The 14864-nt window shown below is 42.3% G+C and overlaps 1 protein-coding gene across 4 annotated transcripts in view; it reads left to right on the top strand.

Moving 5' to 3' along the window:
* Nucleotides 1-14864, top strand: part of POM121C (POM121 transmembrane nucleoporin C) — a 56130-nt gene that overhangs the window by 28544 nt on the left and 12722 nt on the right. For 2 of the 4 annotated variants that reach the window (XM_039243551.1, XM_039243550.1), the window contains exons 1-5: nt 2217-2859; nt 3748-3963; nt 4475-4633; nt 6245-6325; nt 7833-8004. In XM_039243551.1, the coding sequence (XP_039099482.1) occupies nt 2288-2859; nt 3748-3963; nt 4475-4633; nt 6245-6325; nt 7833-8004 (1200 nt within the window). In that variant the 5' untranslated portion in view covers nt 2217-2287. Of the gene's footprint in view, nt 1-2216; nt 2860-3747; nt 3964-4474; nt 4634-6244; nt 6326-7832; nt 8005-14864 lie in introns of those variants that run through there. The other 2 variants (XM_039243553.1, XM_039243552.1) reach the window with 1 other exon arrangement.

Genomic DNA, 14864 nt, shown 5'->3' with positions numbered 1-14864 from the left:
CAGCGTGAGCAGGGGAGGGTCAGAGAGAGAGGGAGTCACAGACTGAAACAGGCTCCAGGCGCTGAGCTGGCAGTCAGCACAGAGCCCGACACGGGGCTCGAACCCACGAACCGTGAGATCATGACCTAAGCGAAAGTCGGATGCTTAACCAACTAAGCCACCCAGGCACCCCTGTTTTTTTCTCAGTCTTAATTGGCTTGTCTTTTAGTACCTGTGTTGCCTTTTCCCATACAGAGTGTTACATTTTAATGTACTTATCTAAATTTTACTAAACAATTTGCAGGTTTTGTGTGTCCATTTCTTCAACCTCTAAACACTAGGGTGCCCTGGGGCCCAGGTCTCTCTACTACATTAATGCCAAAGTAATCTTATTCTCCCAACATGTGTACACTGATGGCTTTTATGTCTGGCTCCTCCTCTGAATTCCAGTAATATATGGTAAATTAAAGCAACTTGCCGAGCTAAATACTTTCTTTTCTTTTTTTTTTTTAATGTTTTATTTATTTCTAGGAGAGAGAGAGAGAGCGAGACAGCGTGAGCAGGGGAGGGTCAGAGAGAGAGGGAGTCACAGACTGAAACAGGCTCCAGGCTCTGAGCTGGCAGTCAGCACAGAGCCCGACGCGGGGCACGAACCCACACACCGCGAGATCATGACCTAACGCGGGGCACGAACCCACACACCGCGAGATCATGACCTAAGCGAAAGTCGGACGCTTAACCGACTAAGCCACCCAGGCGCCCCGCTAAATACTTTATTATCCAAATTCCTTGAACGGGAAGTCTGCAGTCACTGACTAGTCTTCCATTCATCGTTTAACTCACTGCAGCTTGGCTTTTGTCCCACCATTCTGCTGCTGCTGTTGACATTTGTTCCTGAGTAACAACCCATCCGTTTGCTTTTCAAATGAAGTCTTATGTGAAATCAAACAGAAGCAGAATTGCCCTGGGAGTGGGTTGGGGAGAACTGCCTGCCTTGCTCATCTCCAAGTTGCTCTAGAGGCATCTTTACTGAGCCCTGCCTATCTTTCCAACCATTCCCTCAAACCTCCTAATCTGCAGCCACATTAAACTGTTTGGAGACTCTTGTATCATATACTCCTTTCCATCTCTGTACTTCTGCACAGTGCTCCTGCATCTGCCTTGAACCTGGCTTTAGCCAGTTCTCTCCCCTAAAGTAACACTTCCCAGACTATTTTCTCCTTTATCATTCCTTCTCTCTTCTGTGCTGGTTAATAACTGGCCACACTGACTTGTAGCTTTCTAATTACACGTATTTCTTCTCTACTAAACAAAAGGCTTCCAGAGGTAAGAGACTCTGTCTTTTTACCCTTTCATCTATCTCTTCAGTGTAGATCAGTAGTTGGAGTGAATGAATGATCAAAGAAGCTGAGCTAGGTCAAAATCTGAATTGGCAGACCACCAAGGTTTTTTGTTTTTGTTTTTAGCGGTTTTATTACGACTTAATTCACATACCATATAATTCACAGGGTTGTGCAACAGTCACCATAATCTAATTTTAGAACATTTTTGTTTTCCTTCAAAAAGAAAACTCTACCTTTTAGCAGTCTTCATTTTCCGACCCCCAACAGACACTCAGCCCTTGACAACCACAACCCACTTTCTCAGACCACCACATTAACATAGGTAGATTGATCACAGATCCTCAAAATTTACCCAATTCTGGACCATGATGTGAAATTTGGTAGATTACTGTCCCACTGAAGCAATTTGTACCGCAGCAACTCAGACTCTGATCACAGCTTCAGGTTTGATCCTCAGTCTGTTAGACTCTTTGTTAGACTGCTTGATCGCGAATTTATTAGAATTAGATCCACATTTAAAAGGGTGGTTGGTTTGGGTTGGTTTTGCATTTCACTGTTGCTGTAGAAGTAAACCCCCTTTGGCAGTAAACAGGGCAACTGAAAAACCTCACCACCTCTGGTAACAATCTCTTCCGGGGACTTGAGCCCCCTAGAAAATGACACGGATCAGGTATCACGTCGCTTCCCGGAGCTCTTATTTTTAACGCGACTCTTCCACAGGCTCACCTCGGTATGGGTGCGTGGCGGAAACGCGCGGAACCCGCAAGAAGCCGAGCACTGCGTTTTTGGGAGGCCGCTTTTCCGGAGCTGGGCCGGGTCTAGCGCGTTGCCGGGCAGCAGCGGCGTTGCCCGCGGCGGTCGGGCGTCGAGTCGCGTGCGCAGTGACGCAGCTGGCGCACGATGACGCGGCGCGCGGCGCGGTGCACGCTGGGATATTTAAGTCTCCTCCGCGGCGCGGAGCCGCGATGTCTCCGGCGGCTGCGGCGGCTGGCGGAGGCGAGCGGCGGCGGCCGATAGCGAGCGCCAGGGACGGCCGGGGCCGGGGCGGGGGCTGCGGTGGGTCGGCCGGGGCGGCGCTCCTCGGCCTGTCGCTGTTCGGCCTCGTGCTGTACCTGGTGCCGGCGGCGGCGGCGCTGGCCTGGCTGGCCGTGGGGGCCACCGCGGCCTGGTGGGGACTGAGCCGCGAGCCCCGAGGTTCGCGCGCCCTCTCCTCGCTGGTTCGGAGCGCGCGGCGTCAGCGAGCACTGCACGCCTCGCCCCCGGCCAAGTCGGCGGTAAACGGAAACCTCCTCGAGCCGCGGAGCCCGCTCGAAGGACCCGACCCCGCTGAACTGCTCCTCATGGGCAGTTACCTGGGCAAGCCCGGCCCCCCGCAGCCTGCCCCCGCCCCGGAGGCCAGGGACCTGCTGGAGAGGCCTGGCCGCCGCCGTGCGTCTGCCCGCGCCGCGCCGCCCGCGCACTCGCCGCATCGCGCTCACCACATTCACCCCTCTCTCCCCACTCCTCTTCTCCGATCCTCTAGGAAGCCTTCCCACCGGTAAGATACGCTCACCTTTCCCAGACCCTCCTCTCTGTCGACCAGCTCCGAATTGAGGTCTTAACTTTTAAATCCGGTTTTCGTTAAGTCCAAAGAGGATTCTGTGTCTCTTTGTCCTCTTGAAACATCTTGGTGTGTGTCAGCCGCCTCCTGCCCTCCTTGAACCTTTGGGATGAGATGTGATGGCAGAGCTGTTCCCCTCCTTACGGTTTTTAAAACTTAATACAGCATGGATTTAGCAGGATACTTAATAAGCTACTAAAGTATCCCTACTTCTGGTGAAAATATCTTGCTCCTTCAGGAGTTAGTTAGATCGTATGTTTTGCTGTATTTTTTTACTTTTGGAACAGTACGAAAAATTACGTCAGAGTAGTGTTCCCAGGAGACCCCTCTTTGATAAAATTTGATCATTCCATTTAGTCCCAATGGCCAACTGACACAAGAGAATCCAAAACTTTGGTGAAAGTGTTAGATTATGGATAAGACCATGTAGTTGAAAGATGAGTAGAATGTTTAACTTTGGGTGTATATTACTTACTACTTAGCATAAAAAAATTGAAACACTTTAGGAATTCTTGAAAAGTGCTGCCTGGCAAGTCCTAACATGCATTTTCCTTCCATTGTAGTTTCCTTGTGTGAGCAGGGTTTTCACTTTCCCTCTCAAAATCTTTCAAATCCATTGCGGGGACGGCTGTTCGGCAGCTGCCATTTGCCACCGGTAGATGGAATGGGGGAATGTTGCCGTAAGAATGCTGTTTTGTGTGGCTCAAAAAGCAGTTTAAGCTCTCTGGAGAATAACGGAACCCACATGATTCTTTAGTAATCTACATTTTCTGCCCTTCTTTCAAGCTTCTTTGGTTCTTATAGTGTGTGTCTCATTCTCCATAGGGATTGTGGGACTTTATCAAACCGGTTTGTAATAACACCTCGAAGACGATACCCAATCCAGCAGGCCCAGTATTCCCTTCTGGGGGTACTTCCTACAGTGTGCTGGAATGGTTGTCACAAGAAGACTGTGCTGTCTGTTCGTAATTCCAAAATGGTGTGCAGCCCAGTGACAGTGAGGATTGCTCCTCCCGATAGTAAATTGACTCGGTCGCCAATGTGAGTATTACTGCTGCCAGAATAAACTCCGATTTATTTCCACTTAATTCTTCCACAGCTGTTCCTCTGACAAAACAAATGTAAAGCATAAGAGGGAAGAAACTGCTTATTCAAATCCCTAAATCTGATCCTTGAACGGTTTTTTTGTTTGTTTTGTTTTGGCTTTAGACTGTAGTTTTAATTGTTAAGGGCAGTTTCTATCAGTGTATACTTTATTTATTGGTTAGCTTCTGATTTCCATTGACTGAAGTCTGTGCTATTGATTATTATTGGCATGATTATTATTTTTTAATGTTTGTTTTTTAAAGAGAATGAATGTGGGTGGGGGAGGGGCAGAGGGATCTGAAGCAGGCTCTGTGCTGACAGCAGAGAGCCCAGTGTGTAGGGAGGGCTCAAACCCACGAACCATGAGATCATGATCTGAGCCAAGTCAGAAGCTTAACTGACTGAGCCACTCGGGTACCCTTGACATTAAAATGTCTTGATGCTAGAATATGATCTTTCCTTACAGACCAGAGCAGATAATCAACTCCACACTGTCCTCACCATCAAATAGTGCCCCAGACCCGTGTGCAAAGGAAACTGTATTGAGTGCCCTCAAGGAGAGGAAGAAAAGGACAGTGGAAGAAGAAGACCAAATATTTTGTGATAACCAGGAAAATAAAAGAAGGTAACCAGCCCAGTAGAGTACTAACCAGCCTCCCACATGGACTCCTGTGATTTGTTGAAATATAGAGCATTGCCAAAAAGATACAGAGGCCAACTCCAGTTTGTGAGCTTTAGTTGGCTTCTTTGGCTTCCGTGGAAGAGCTAGGAAACAAGGGCTTGAATGGTGTTAGTTTCCTAAGATACAGGTTAAACTTTATGATTTACCCCTTCCGTAAGTGCCAGAGATAAGCTGACATCTATTAACCATGTTAGCCTCATACTTTTGATACAGATGTGCTAAATTTTATTTTTTAAAGAGAATGCTAACAATCTTCCTTTCACCAGCTTGTGTTGTTCAGTTATTTGGGTAACCCCAATTTCAAATGTCTTACTTGTCCTGAAGGAATGTTTGGCAATGAAAGGTGAAGACTGGAATATGGTAGATTTACCAGTAATGAGAATAAAACCAGTTTCATTGTTTGGTTTCTGATATCTTAATGAAAATGAAATAAACATTCTGTCTCCTGAGTGTGGAAAGAGCGGAGGTTGAAGTCACTAGTTAGGATGCAGAGCTGCTTATGGCTTTCTAAGAACCAGTTAAGGATTCCGCTCTTTTAATTCAACAGATTGAGCACCTTCTCATTGCCAGGGCCTACTCCAGGGACTGTAGATAGAGCAGTGAGCAAGACAGTTCCCGTGGGACTTGGATAATAAAATAAGGAATTCTAGATTGTGTCTAGAAGTTAAAAAAAAACAAAAAACTAACAGGCTAATTAGAAGGGGGCTCTTCATATAAGGTGGTCGAGGAAGCAGTCCGAGGAGACAGTGGATCCCACACTTGTTAAATATAACCATTGTTTCCATTACCTAGACTAGATTGTTTGTCTCCTACAAGTTCAAAGATGGCCATCCTTGATACTGCCAATGTAAGATTCAGTAGGGAAACATTAATAAGTGGAAGTGTTTTTATGTGACATAGGAAAATCTAATGGTGAAGAGATGACTTACAAGTGAGCACTTTGAACTGATGTCAGCCAGCTAAGCAGGAGTGGCAAGGAGTGGAGGATGTGGAGGCAGGAGAAGGAATCCTCCTTATATTCCCAGTAGGTCTCCCTTGTTCTCCAAGGTTATAATTTTTCTTGACCCTGTGAGCCTGTGTAACTGAAGACCCTATTATATTTCTCACACTTGGAGTAAGCAGGGATTATGGGCACCACACATAGGTCCTTCTTATGTGTGATATGTGACTTTTTTTCTCTAACAGACTTGCCCTGTTAACCTCTAGAGCACTATGGGATGTGTGGGTTGGTCCCTAAAGTATTCATTGGTTTTTTGTTTTTAATTTGTGGATGGTAGAGTGTTAAATTCATGATTGTAAAACTTTGGAGAGAATTAGCAGTTAATCGATACACCTGAGAAAGTTCCAAAGGTCTGGAAGCATGTTTATACTTCCCTTGTTACGAGGACAGTCTTAGAATCAGTTTACTTTTCAGAATCTGTAGGATTTGAAGCAACTTATCTAGCATGGAACTCATATGCCATAGAAATGGTATAAGGCTCCAGGAATATGAGAAGATGCTCTAAGAAAAAAACAGTCATTTCTTTTAATTGAGGGTTTTTTGATTTGTCACAGGCGCCATGATAGCAGTGGGAGTGGACATTCAGCATTTGAGCCCCTGGTGGCCAATGGAGTCCCTGCTTCTTTTGTGCCTAAGTAAGTGAGACTCTTCTCTGAATGAGATGGACTATTTGGGGGAAGGGAACTGCCAGAGCTGTTGTCCTGTAGATTTTACTCTGTGCTTTTTGTGATGCTTTGTTAATTCAGGTCCAAATCTTTGATATTGGAGAGGAACATTTTGAGTAGAATGTGTCACAGTGTCTTCTAATTTCTTTTGATATTTTTCATTACTATGGATAAAGTATGGTAAAGCCAGGAAACTTTGTAAATGTATTTAATAACCACATGTATAAATAGGTATGTGCAATGGATAAAATGTTGTAGTATGGAATTTAAGATAAATGTTGTTTGTACATGTGAGTTGAAGTACCTTTAGGAGAGAATTGGATAGGAGGGGAAATGGCTTAGAAATTCGTGTGAAGAGGTATTTGGGGTAACTTACATGCTTTTGAGTTAGTAGTAGGAGAAGGCCGTCGGAAGAGCGGCTGTGCTCCTAGTGTGTGCTGATAGAAGGACAGAGACTAGAATGGAGCAGCCAAGAGGCAGTCCTGCTTTAATTCTCCTCACATCGTCCATGCAGTGCTATGCTTGCTTCCACATCCTATGCAGTGAGAGAGGATAAACACAACCTGACATTCATTCCACGTGAAGCAATTATAAGATGTTATATGGTGGTGGTGGTGCGTGAGTGGGTTTTAAAGGTATAAAATACTAACCCAAAGGAGAAAAATCTCAAGGGGAGTAAGGAAATGAGGGAGGGGAGGCTAATGCTCTTCAAAAACCTAAAGGGCGTGAACAAAAAAACGAAAACAGTCATGTGAACAAAAAAGGAAAACAGTCGCTTGGTTTGGCTCCAGATGGGATCCCCTGGTAAAGTCTGTGGACCTTAGAGGAAATATGTTTCCATCCAGTGTAAAAATAAACTAGTCGGTGGCTAACCTTCGTCACTCTAGATAGTGAGTTGTAACATTGTAACAAAGGTTAGATGCCTACTCTACAAGAAAGGTGTTTAGAGAATTTTTGTTTCGGTTGGAAGCTTAGTAAAATTGGTTGGTTTCTCTTAACTCTGATTTTTTAATAGATTTTTAAATAGCTTTATTGAAGTATAATTGACATTTATAGTAAACTGTACCTGTCTAAAGTGTAGTTTGATAAGTTCTGACATGTATCCAACTGTTAAGCCATTGCCACAGTCTAGGTAATAAACATAACCATCACCTTCAAAAGTTTGCCTGTGCCCCTTAGTAACACCTTCCTCCATCCCTGCCTCTGTCCCCAGGCATCCATGGATCTGCTTTTTGTCACTGTAGGTTAGTGTGCATTTTCTGAAATATAAGTGGAATCATACGTTTCACTTTTTAAATATTTGGCTTTCCCTTCCTGCTTTTGTCAGAGATATTTAGTTGAAGTGGTAACAGTAATATTAAGAGCTTCATCCTTTTGTATTAAGTTTATTTAAGAAACATTTTATGACCATGGATGAAAGCCTTAAAAGAATTTTGCCTTAAATAGCGCATCTCACTGTCTTTTTCTCTTTTATTAGGCCTGGCTCTCTGAAAAGAGGTCTCAATTCCCAGAGCTCAGATGACCACTTGAATAAGAGATCCCGCACCTCTTCCATGAGCTCCTTGACAAGCACCTATACCGGTGGCATCCCTAGCTCCAGCCGCAATGCCATTACCAGTTCTTACAGTTCTACTCGAGGTTTCTCTCAGGTATGTTCGTCTTGTGGTATAGGAGAAGTGAGTTCCAAGCACTTATTAGTTGGTTAGCCAGTGTTTATTAGGCACCTTCTATCTGATACTGGTATTACCTCTAAGCTAAACAGAAGATACAAGCCCTTGAATGGTAACTGTAGACCCAGGGAACTGACTAGAAAGCCCAGAAAGTAAATCAGGGCATGTGTGGAAACCTGACACAAATCAGCCATTATTGCAGATAAATAGACAAAGCATGAATAATTTCACAAAAGATACTAATTTCATTGAAAAGGTAGATTCAATCCAGATTGCACTGCTTTAGTGAAACTTTTTAAAGTATTGTAATTTCAAAATAAAAAAAACTTTTTTTTAGAAAAAATTGCAATTCTTTATTAGTAAGAGGAAGTCATGTGGCCTAGGGAACAGAGCAAGCTTTGCTACCAGACAGATTTGTGTTCAAATCTTGGCTTTTGACTCTTAGTACTTATAGGGCCTTGAGCGGTTAAGTCACTTAAACTTTTCTCATCTCCAAAGGATTGTTACAAAGATTGAAGGTAATGCTTGGAAAATACCCAACACAGTGTCTGTCAGTAGTGAGTAACCTATATATAGTAGCTAGAAAAAAAATAAGGCATGTGTGAAAGAAAGATAATCTCTCCTCTCCAAATTGTTTTTGAGATAAAATAATCCAGAAGGTTCTTAGGGTAATACAAATGAAAAATGAAGGCCTAAGCCAGAGCAGCTGTGGGAATACAAAGAGTATTAAATAATAACCTTTACCTTGAGCACTTACTCTATGCTAGATCCTATGCTAAGCACTTTACGTAAGTTTCCTCACATAATCCTCACAACAGGCAGATTTAGGATAATTCTTAAGGACCCTCGGATTTTCACAACGGCCAGTGAGCACTGGCTTCAGCTTCAGGTCACCAGCTGCATTCGCCCATGACAAGAGAGTCTGCCTGTCCTTGAAGCGTTGAAGCCAGGCCCTGACTTCTTTACAGTTACAGGAGTCCTAGATGGCCTCTTCTTCCAGTAGAAGGCTTTCGGTACAGAAAGTCTGTTGTTGGGCAGAACCGTCTTCATCAGCGACCTTAGCTGGATATTCTGGATAACTTTGCCACAGCTTCTCCATCAGCACTTGCTGCTTTGCCTTGTGGAGACGGCGTCTTCCCTTAAACTTCAGTGAGCTGGCCTCTGCTGGCTTCAGCTTCCTCACCTTTGAGCCTTCGTGGAATTGAGGAGCTGGGCCTTGCTCGTGATGCGGCTTTGGCTTAAGGGAATGTTGTGGCTGGTTTGGTCTTCTGTCCAGCCCACTGAGACTTCCTCCGTATCAGCAATAAGGCCTTCTCATGTTGGCAGTTGTGTCTTCCTTAGGTAGTGTTTCTACTTTCTTTCAAGACCTTCTCCTTTGCATTCACACCTTGGTTATTGGGTACAAGAAGCCTGGCTTTCAGCGTGTCTTGGCTCTTGACCTGCCTTTCTCACTCAGCTTGATCATTTGTAGCTTTCAATTGAAAGTCAGAGATGTGCGACTCTTCCTTTCATTTGGACACTTACAGGCCATCGTAGGCTTGTTCGTTGATGTGATTTCCATATTGTTGTATCTCGGCAAATAGCTGGAGAGAGATGGGGCGGGGGGACTGCCAGTTGGTGGGACAGTCAGGGCACATGCAATACCAGTTCAGCTTGCCACCTTATACAGGCACAGTGTGCAGTGCTCCAGGGCAGTTACAGTAGGAACATCAGAGATCACTGAATTATAAGACTCGGAAATGTGAGACAGACATGAAACAAGCACATGCTATTGGGAAAATGGCACCAATAGACTTGCTTAAAGCAGAGTTGCCACAAACCTTCATATTTGTGAAAAACATAATTTTTTTTTTAAGTTTGAGAGCGAGACAGCATGAGAGGGGGAGGGGCAGAGAGAGAAACTCCCAAGCAGACTCCATGCTGCCAGCTGCAGAGCCTGACACAGTGCTTGAACTTACCTACCGTGAGATCATGACCCAAGCTGAAACCCAAGATTAATACACTTAATCTACTGGGCCACCCAAGTGCCCCAAAAAACAGTATTTGTGAAGTGCGATAAAACAAAGTATGCCTGGGGTGCCTGGGTGGCTCAGTCGGTTAAGTGTCCAACTTTGGCTCAGGTCATGATCTCACAGTTCGTAGGTTTGAGCCCCGCATCGGGCTCTGCTGACAGCTAGCTCAGAGCCTGAAGCCTGCTTCGGATTCTGTGTCTCCTTTCTCTGCCCCTTCCCTGCTCACGCTCTGTCTCTGCCTCTCAAAAATAAATAAATGCAAAAAAAGAAAAATGTTTTTTTAAAAAGTATACCTGTTCTCATTTTAAAAATCTTTTTATTATATCAAACCTTAAATGTACACAAAAGGAAAGGAAATAAAAGCTTCCTGTATAGTCTCAATAGTTGGTTAATAGCATCTTGTTTAATCTTGTTCCGTTAGTCTGCCCCCACCCTGTTTTGGCTCTTGTGTTTACCAGTAAATTAAAGATATGTCATTTCATCTATATTCTTTCATGTATTTTAAAACTTTCTGTAAGCGTTAATAACCACAATACCGTCAGGATTCCTGGGTGGCTCAGTCAGTTAAGCATTTGACTTGGGCTCAGGTCATGATCTTGCAGTTCGTGGTTTTGAGCCCTGTGCCAGGCTCTGTGCTGACAGCTCAGAGCCAGGAGTCTGCTTAGGATTCTGTGTCTCTCTCCCTCTGCCCCTCCCCTGCTTGTATTTTGTCTCAAAAATAAATAAAACATTAAAAACAACAACAACAATACCATTTTTAAACAGTAGTAATTCTTTAATATTAGTTAATATGACTCCATATTCCAGTTGCCTGTGTTATCCCAAATTGTCTTATTACATTTCCTTTTTTCAGTGAGAGAGCAAAAATTAATTCATTACGTTTCGTTCATATGTCCCTTAGACTCGTTTAGTGTGTAATACTACCACTCTTTTTCATGTCTTTGAAAAAAACTGGATCATTTTGTTCTGTAGAATTTCCCATGTTCTGGATTAAGCTTCTTTCGCATGGCATCATTTTAACGTGTACACTATTCCCTATGTTCCCTGTAAATGGGAAGTTGAACCCTGAAGCTTGGTGAGATTCAGGTTCAGTTATAATTAGCAGAGTATTGCACAGGTGGCCCTCAGTCCTTGTGATCGAATCACACCAGGAGCATGTGATGTCTGGCTGCCTCCCATTTGTGATGGTAGTAACGATCACTGGGCTCAACAGCTTTCATTCATTCTTTTATTTTAATTTTTCTATGAGTTTTTCTTCTGATGATTTTAGCAGCCATTTTTCATCTTTGCCTACAGATCTATTGCATTATTAGGTCATGGAATGGTGATAATCTAATCCTGTCATCCCGTCTGCATTTATTGACTGAAATTCTGTGTAGGAGAATGTGCCCTGTTTATGGGAATGACAAGATAATAAGGCACTGATGCCATAGCGAGCTTCAGAAGTGACCTGTAAGGTTTTTGCTGTTGTGATTATCTTTATGAACTTCTGAGTAGAAACATTTATTTTGAAGCACAAACTTTTCCATCTTAGGCTAATGGGAGCCCTTTCAAATTGGCCCCTATATCCTTTTGTTTTGATCCCCGTAGGTTTTTTTGTTTTGTTTTGGTGTAATGTTTGTTTACTTCTTGAGGGGGGGAGCACAAGCTAGGGAGGGCAGAGAGAGAGGGGGAGACACAGAATCTGAATTCAGGCTCTGAGCTGTTCACATAGAGCCCGATGCGGGGTTCAGACCCACAAACTGTGAGATCATGACCTGAGCTGAAGTTGGGCGCTTAATGTACTGAGCCACTGAGCCATGCAGGTGCCTCTTACCCCAGTAGTTTTTAATAAATAACTTCAATGCCTTTTAGCTACATTAGTAGTACAGTAGTAACAGAAGCTTGGAAACAATGTAAATGTACCTGGGGGAGGGGGTTGAATAACAGTATTTCCATAGGTTGAAATACTATGTAACTATCAAAAAGAATAAGGTAGCTTAATAGGCCCTGATGTGAAGATCTTGAAGATACATGATAGAATCAAGGTGCAGAACTGTGTGTATAGTGTTCTCTGGTGCTTGTGCTGATGGTTTCTTTAATCTTTTAACGTGTGTAGAATAATTCTGACAGATTTTATTAGAAACTGGTAATAACCATGGTGGTAGGAGGGAAACTTTTTACTGTGTACTCTGCTTGTTGAAATTTGTGTTATATGCTGCAAGTAGTACCTTTCCTGCTTTCAAAAAGTTGTTTATTATATATAGCTGTTCAGTAAAATAGAATTCCCCTGTCCAGGCTATCCTAGTCTCCATCCCATATCACCTGTCAGCATTCGTGCTGTGTGCAGTAACAGATAATATACAGAATTATTGGTCTGTGTTACACAAATGGGAGCATCACATATGTGCTTTTTTGAAAAACATCTTTTTTTAATCATAATATATCGCATAGCATTCTGTGTCATATAATCCATATTGAAAAAATGTTTTAGAGTCTAATGTAGAAAAACAAGCATTGTCAGTGTTTAGCTCTGTGTAACCACCACCCAGGTCAAGTAACAAATCAAATAAATTTCTTTTTATTTCTTTTAAATTTGTTTATTTTTTTTCTTTTTTTTTTTTAATGTTTAATTTATTTTTGAGAGAGAGGGATAGAGACAGCGTGAACAGGGAAGGGTCAGAGAGAGAGGGGGAGACACAGAATCTGAAGCAGGCTCAAGGCTCTGAGCTGTCAGCACAGAACCTGATGTGGGGCTCAAACCCCTGAGTTGTGAGATCATGACCTAAGCCGAAGTTGGACACTTAACTGACTGAGCCACCCAGGCGCCCCTTAAGTTTGTTTATTTTGAAAGAGAGCATGAGTTGGGGAGGTGCAGTGAGAGGGAGAAACAGAATCCCAAGCAGGCTCTTTGCTATCGTGCAGAGCCTGATGCCAGGCTCGAACTCAGGAACTGTGAGATCATGACCTTAGCTGAGATCAAAAGCCAGATGCTTAACCAACTAAGCCATCCAGGTGCCCCAAGAAATCCTTTTTAACACCCAGAAGTCCCTCTCATACCTATTCCTTCCTTCTTGAATATTAGTACCATAAAATTTTTCCTGTTTTTAAACTTTATATAAATGGAGACCAGAAGTGTTTGGCTTTTTTCACTCACCATTTTCCTTGTGAGATGCATCTGTGTTGTTGCATGGAGCGAGAAGTCTTTCATTTTCATGCTCTGTTCATTTTTGTTATATGAATATGTCACAATTAATTATTTTCTCCTGTTGTTGGGACATTTGGATTTCCAGTTTGGAGCTGTTATGCATAGTGCTACTGTGGGCATTCTTGTATTAAATCTTTTGGTGCATATATGTTAAGTATGTGTAATTCTCAGTAAATTTTATTGGACTGTTTTAAAGTTATGTTTCAGGGGTGCCTGGGTAGCTCAATCACCCAGTTAAATGTCTGACTTTGGCTCAGGTCACAATCTCATAGTTTGTGAGTTTTGAGCTCCGCATCGGGCAGTAAACTTTAAAAAATATGTATTTAAGTAAATAGGTAGGTGAAGGAAGGAAGTTATGTTTCCGTTGATACTCTTACCCTTACCATTGCAGTATGAGATTTTTTTTCCTGTGGTTACACAGCCTCACTAACACTGATGTTGCCAGTCTCTTTAATTACTCATTCCAGTGGGTGTGAAATAGTATTTCATTGTGGTTGTGATTTCCTAATTGTAATTTGTGATTATAATTGTAATTGCTAATGAAATAGATATGTAAACTGTTCATTGGTCATTTATACTTCCTTGTTTATGAAGTGCCTATTCTAAGCTTTCTTGGCTTTCTTCTATTCATCTTTTTCTTACTGATTTATATACATTATTTATTATAAATACAAGCTCACTGTGAAATTATGTATTGCAACAAATCACTGTCCTGTGTCTCACCACTTCATTTTCTTCAAATTTACACTTATGGTTAATGTGCTATATGCACACTATAAGAACTCTTTGTCTCCCTGATGTCATGGTGATGTTATGCTAATTTCTAGAAGCTTTATTATTTTTCTTCTCACATTTGGATCCATAATCTACCTGAAGTTGATTTTTGAGTATCATGGGAGGTAGGGATCAAAATTAGTATTTTTCCACATAAATATCCATTTGACTTAGCAACGTTTATTGAAAGGATGGATCACCCTTTCCCTGTTGCACTGTGGCACTGCCTTTGTTGTAATTTAAATGTCTATATGTATATGTGAATCCATGTCTAGGTTCTCTTCTGTTCTGTTGGTCTGTTTTTCTGCCCTGTACCTGTCTTCTTTTCTGCGCTGCCACACAGTCTTGCAGTTTTGGTGTGTAGTAGAAAAAGTCATCCAACTTTCTTATTTCTCTCATTCCTCTTCACAATTGTCTTAGATCTTGACCCTCTGCATTTCTCTGGAAGTTTAGAATTAGCTTGTTGATTTCCACCCAAATAAAGACCACTTGCTGAGATATTAAGATTGCCTTTAATCTACCAATTATTTTGGAGAGAAATTAATTTTTACAATATTGAGTCTTCCAATCCATGAACATTGTATATCGTTCATTTATTTACAGCATCTTTAACCTCATCGTGTAGTTGTTTTACACATTACTTATTTCTAGGTATGTATTTTTGATGCTATTATAAATGGTCTATTAAAATCTGTTGCTGATCTATAGAGATACAACTGGTTATTGCATTCAGGAAATTTGCTAAATCCCATAAGCATCTATATATTCTTTAGGATTTTCATATATCCATCATGTTGTCAACAATAATAACAGCTTTTTTTCCTCTCTTTGTAGTTCTTATATTGTTTGTTTATGCCTTACTGCAT

This window comes from Hyaena hyaena, unplaced genomic scaffold (genome assembly GCF_003009895.1).
Source record: "Hyaena hyaena isolate Hyena2069 unplaced genomic scaffold, ASM300989v1 scaffold_228, whole genome shotgun sequence".
NCBI classification, from domain to species: Eukaryota; Metazoa; Chordata; class Mammalia; order Carnivora; family Hyaenidae; genus Hyaena; species Hyaena hyaena.
This window is presented reverse-complemented; position numbering and strand designations above follow the sequence as displayed.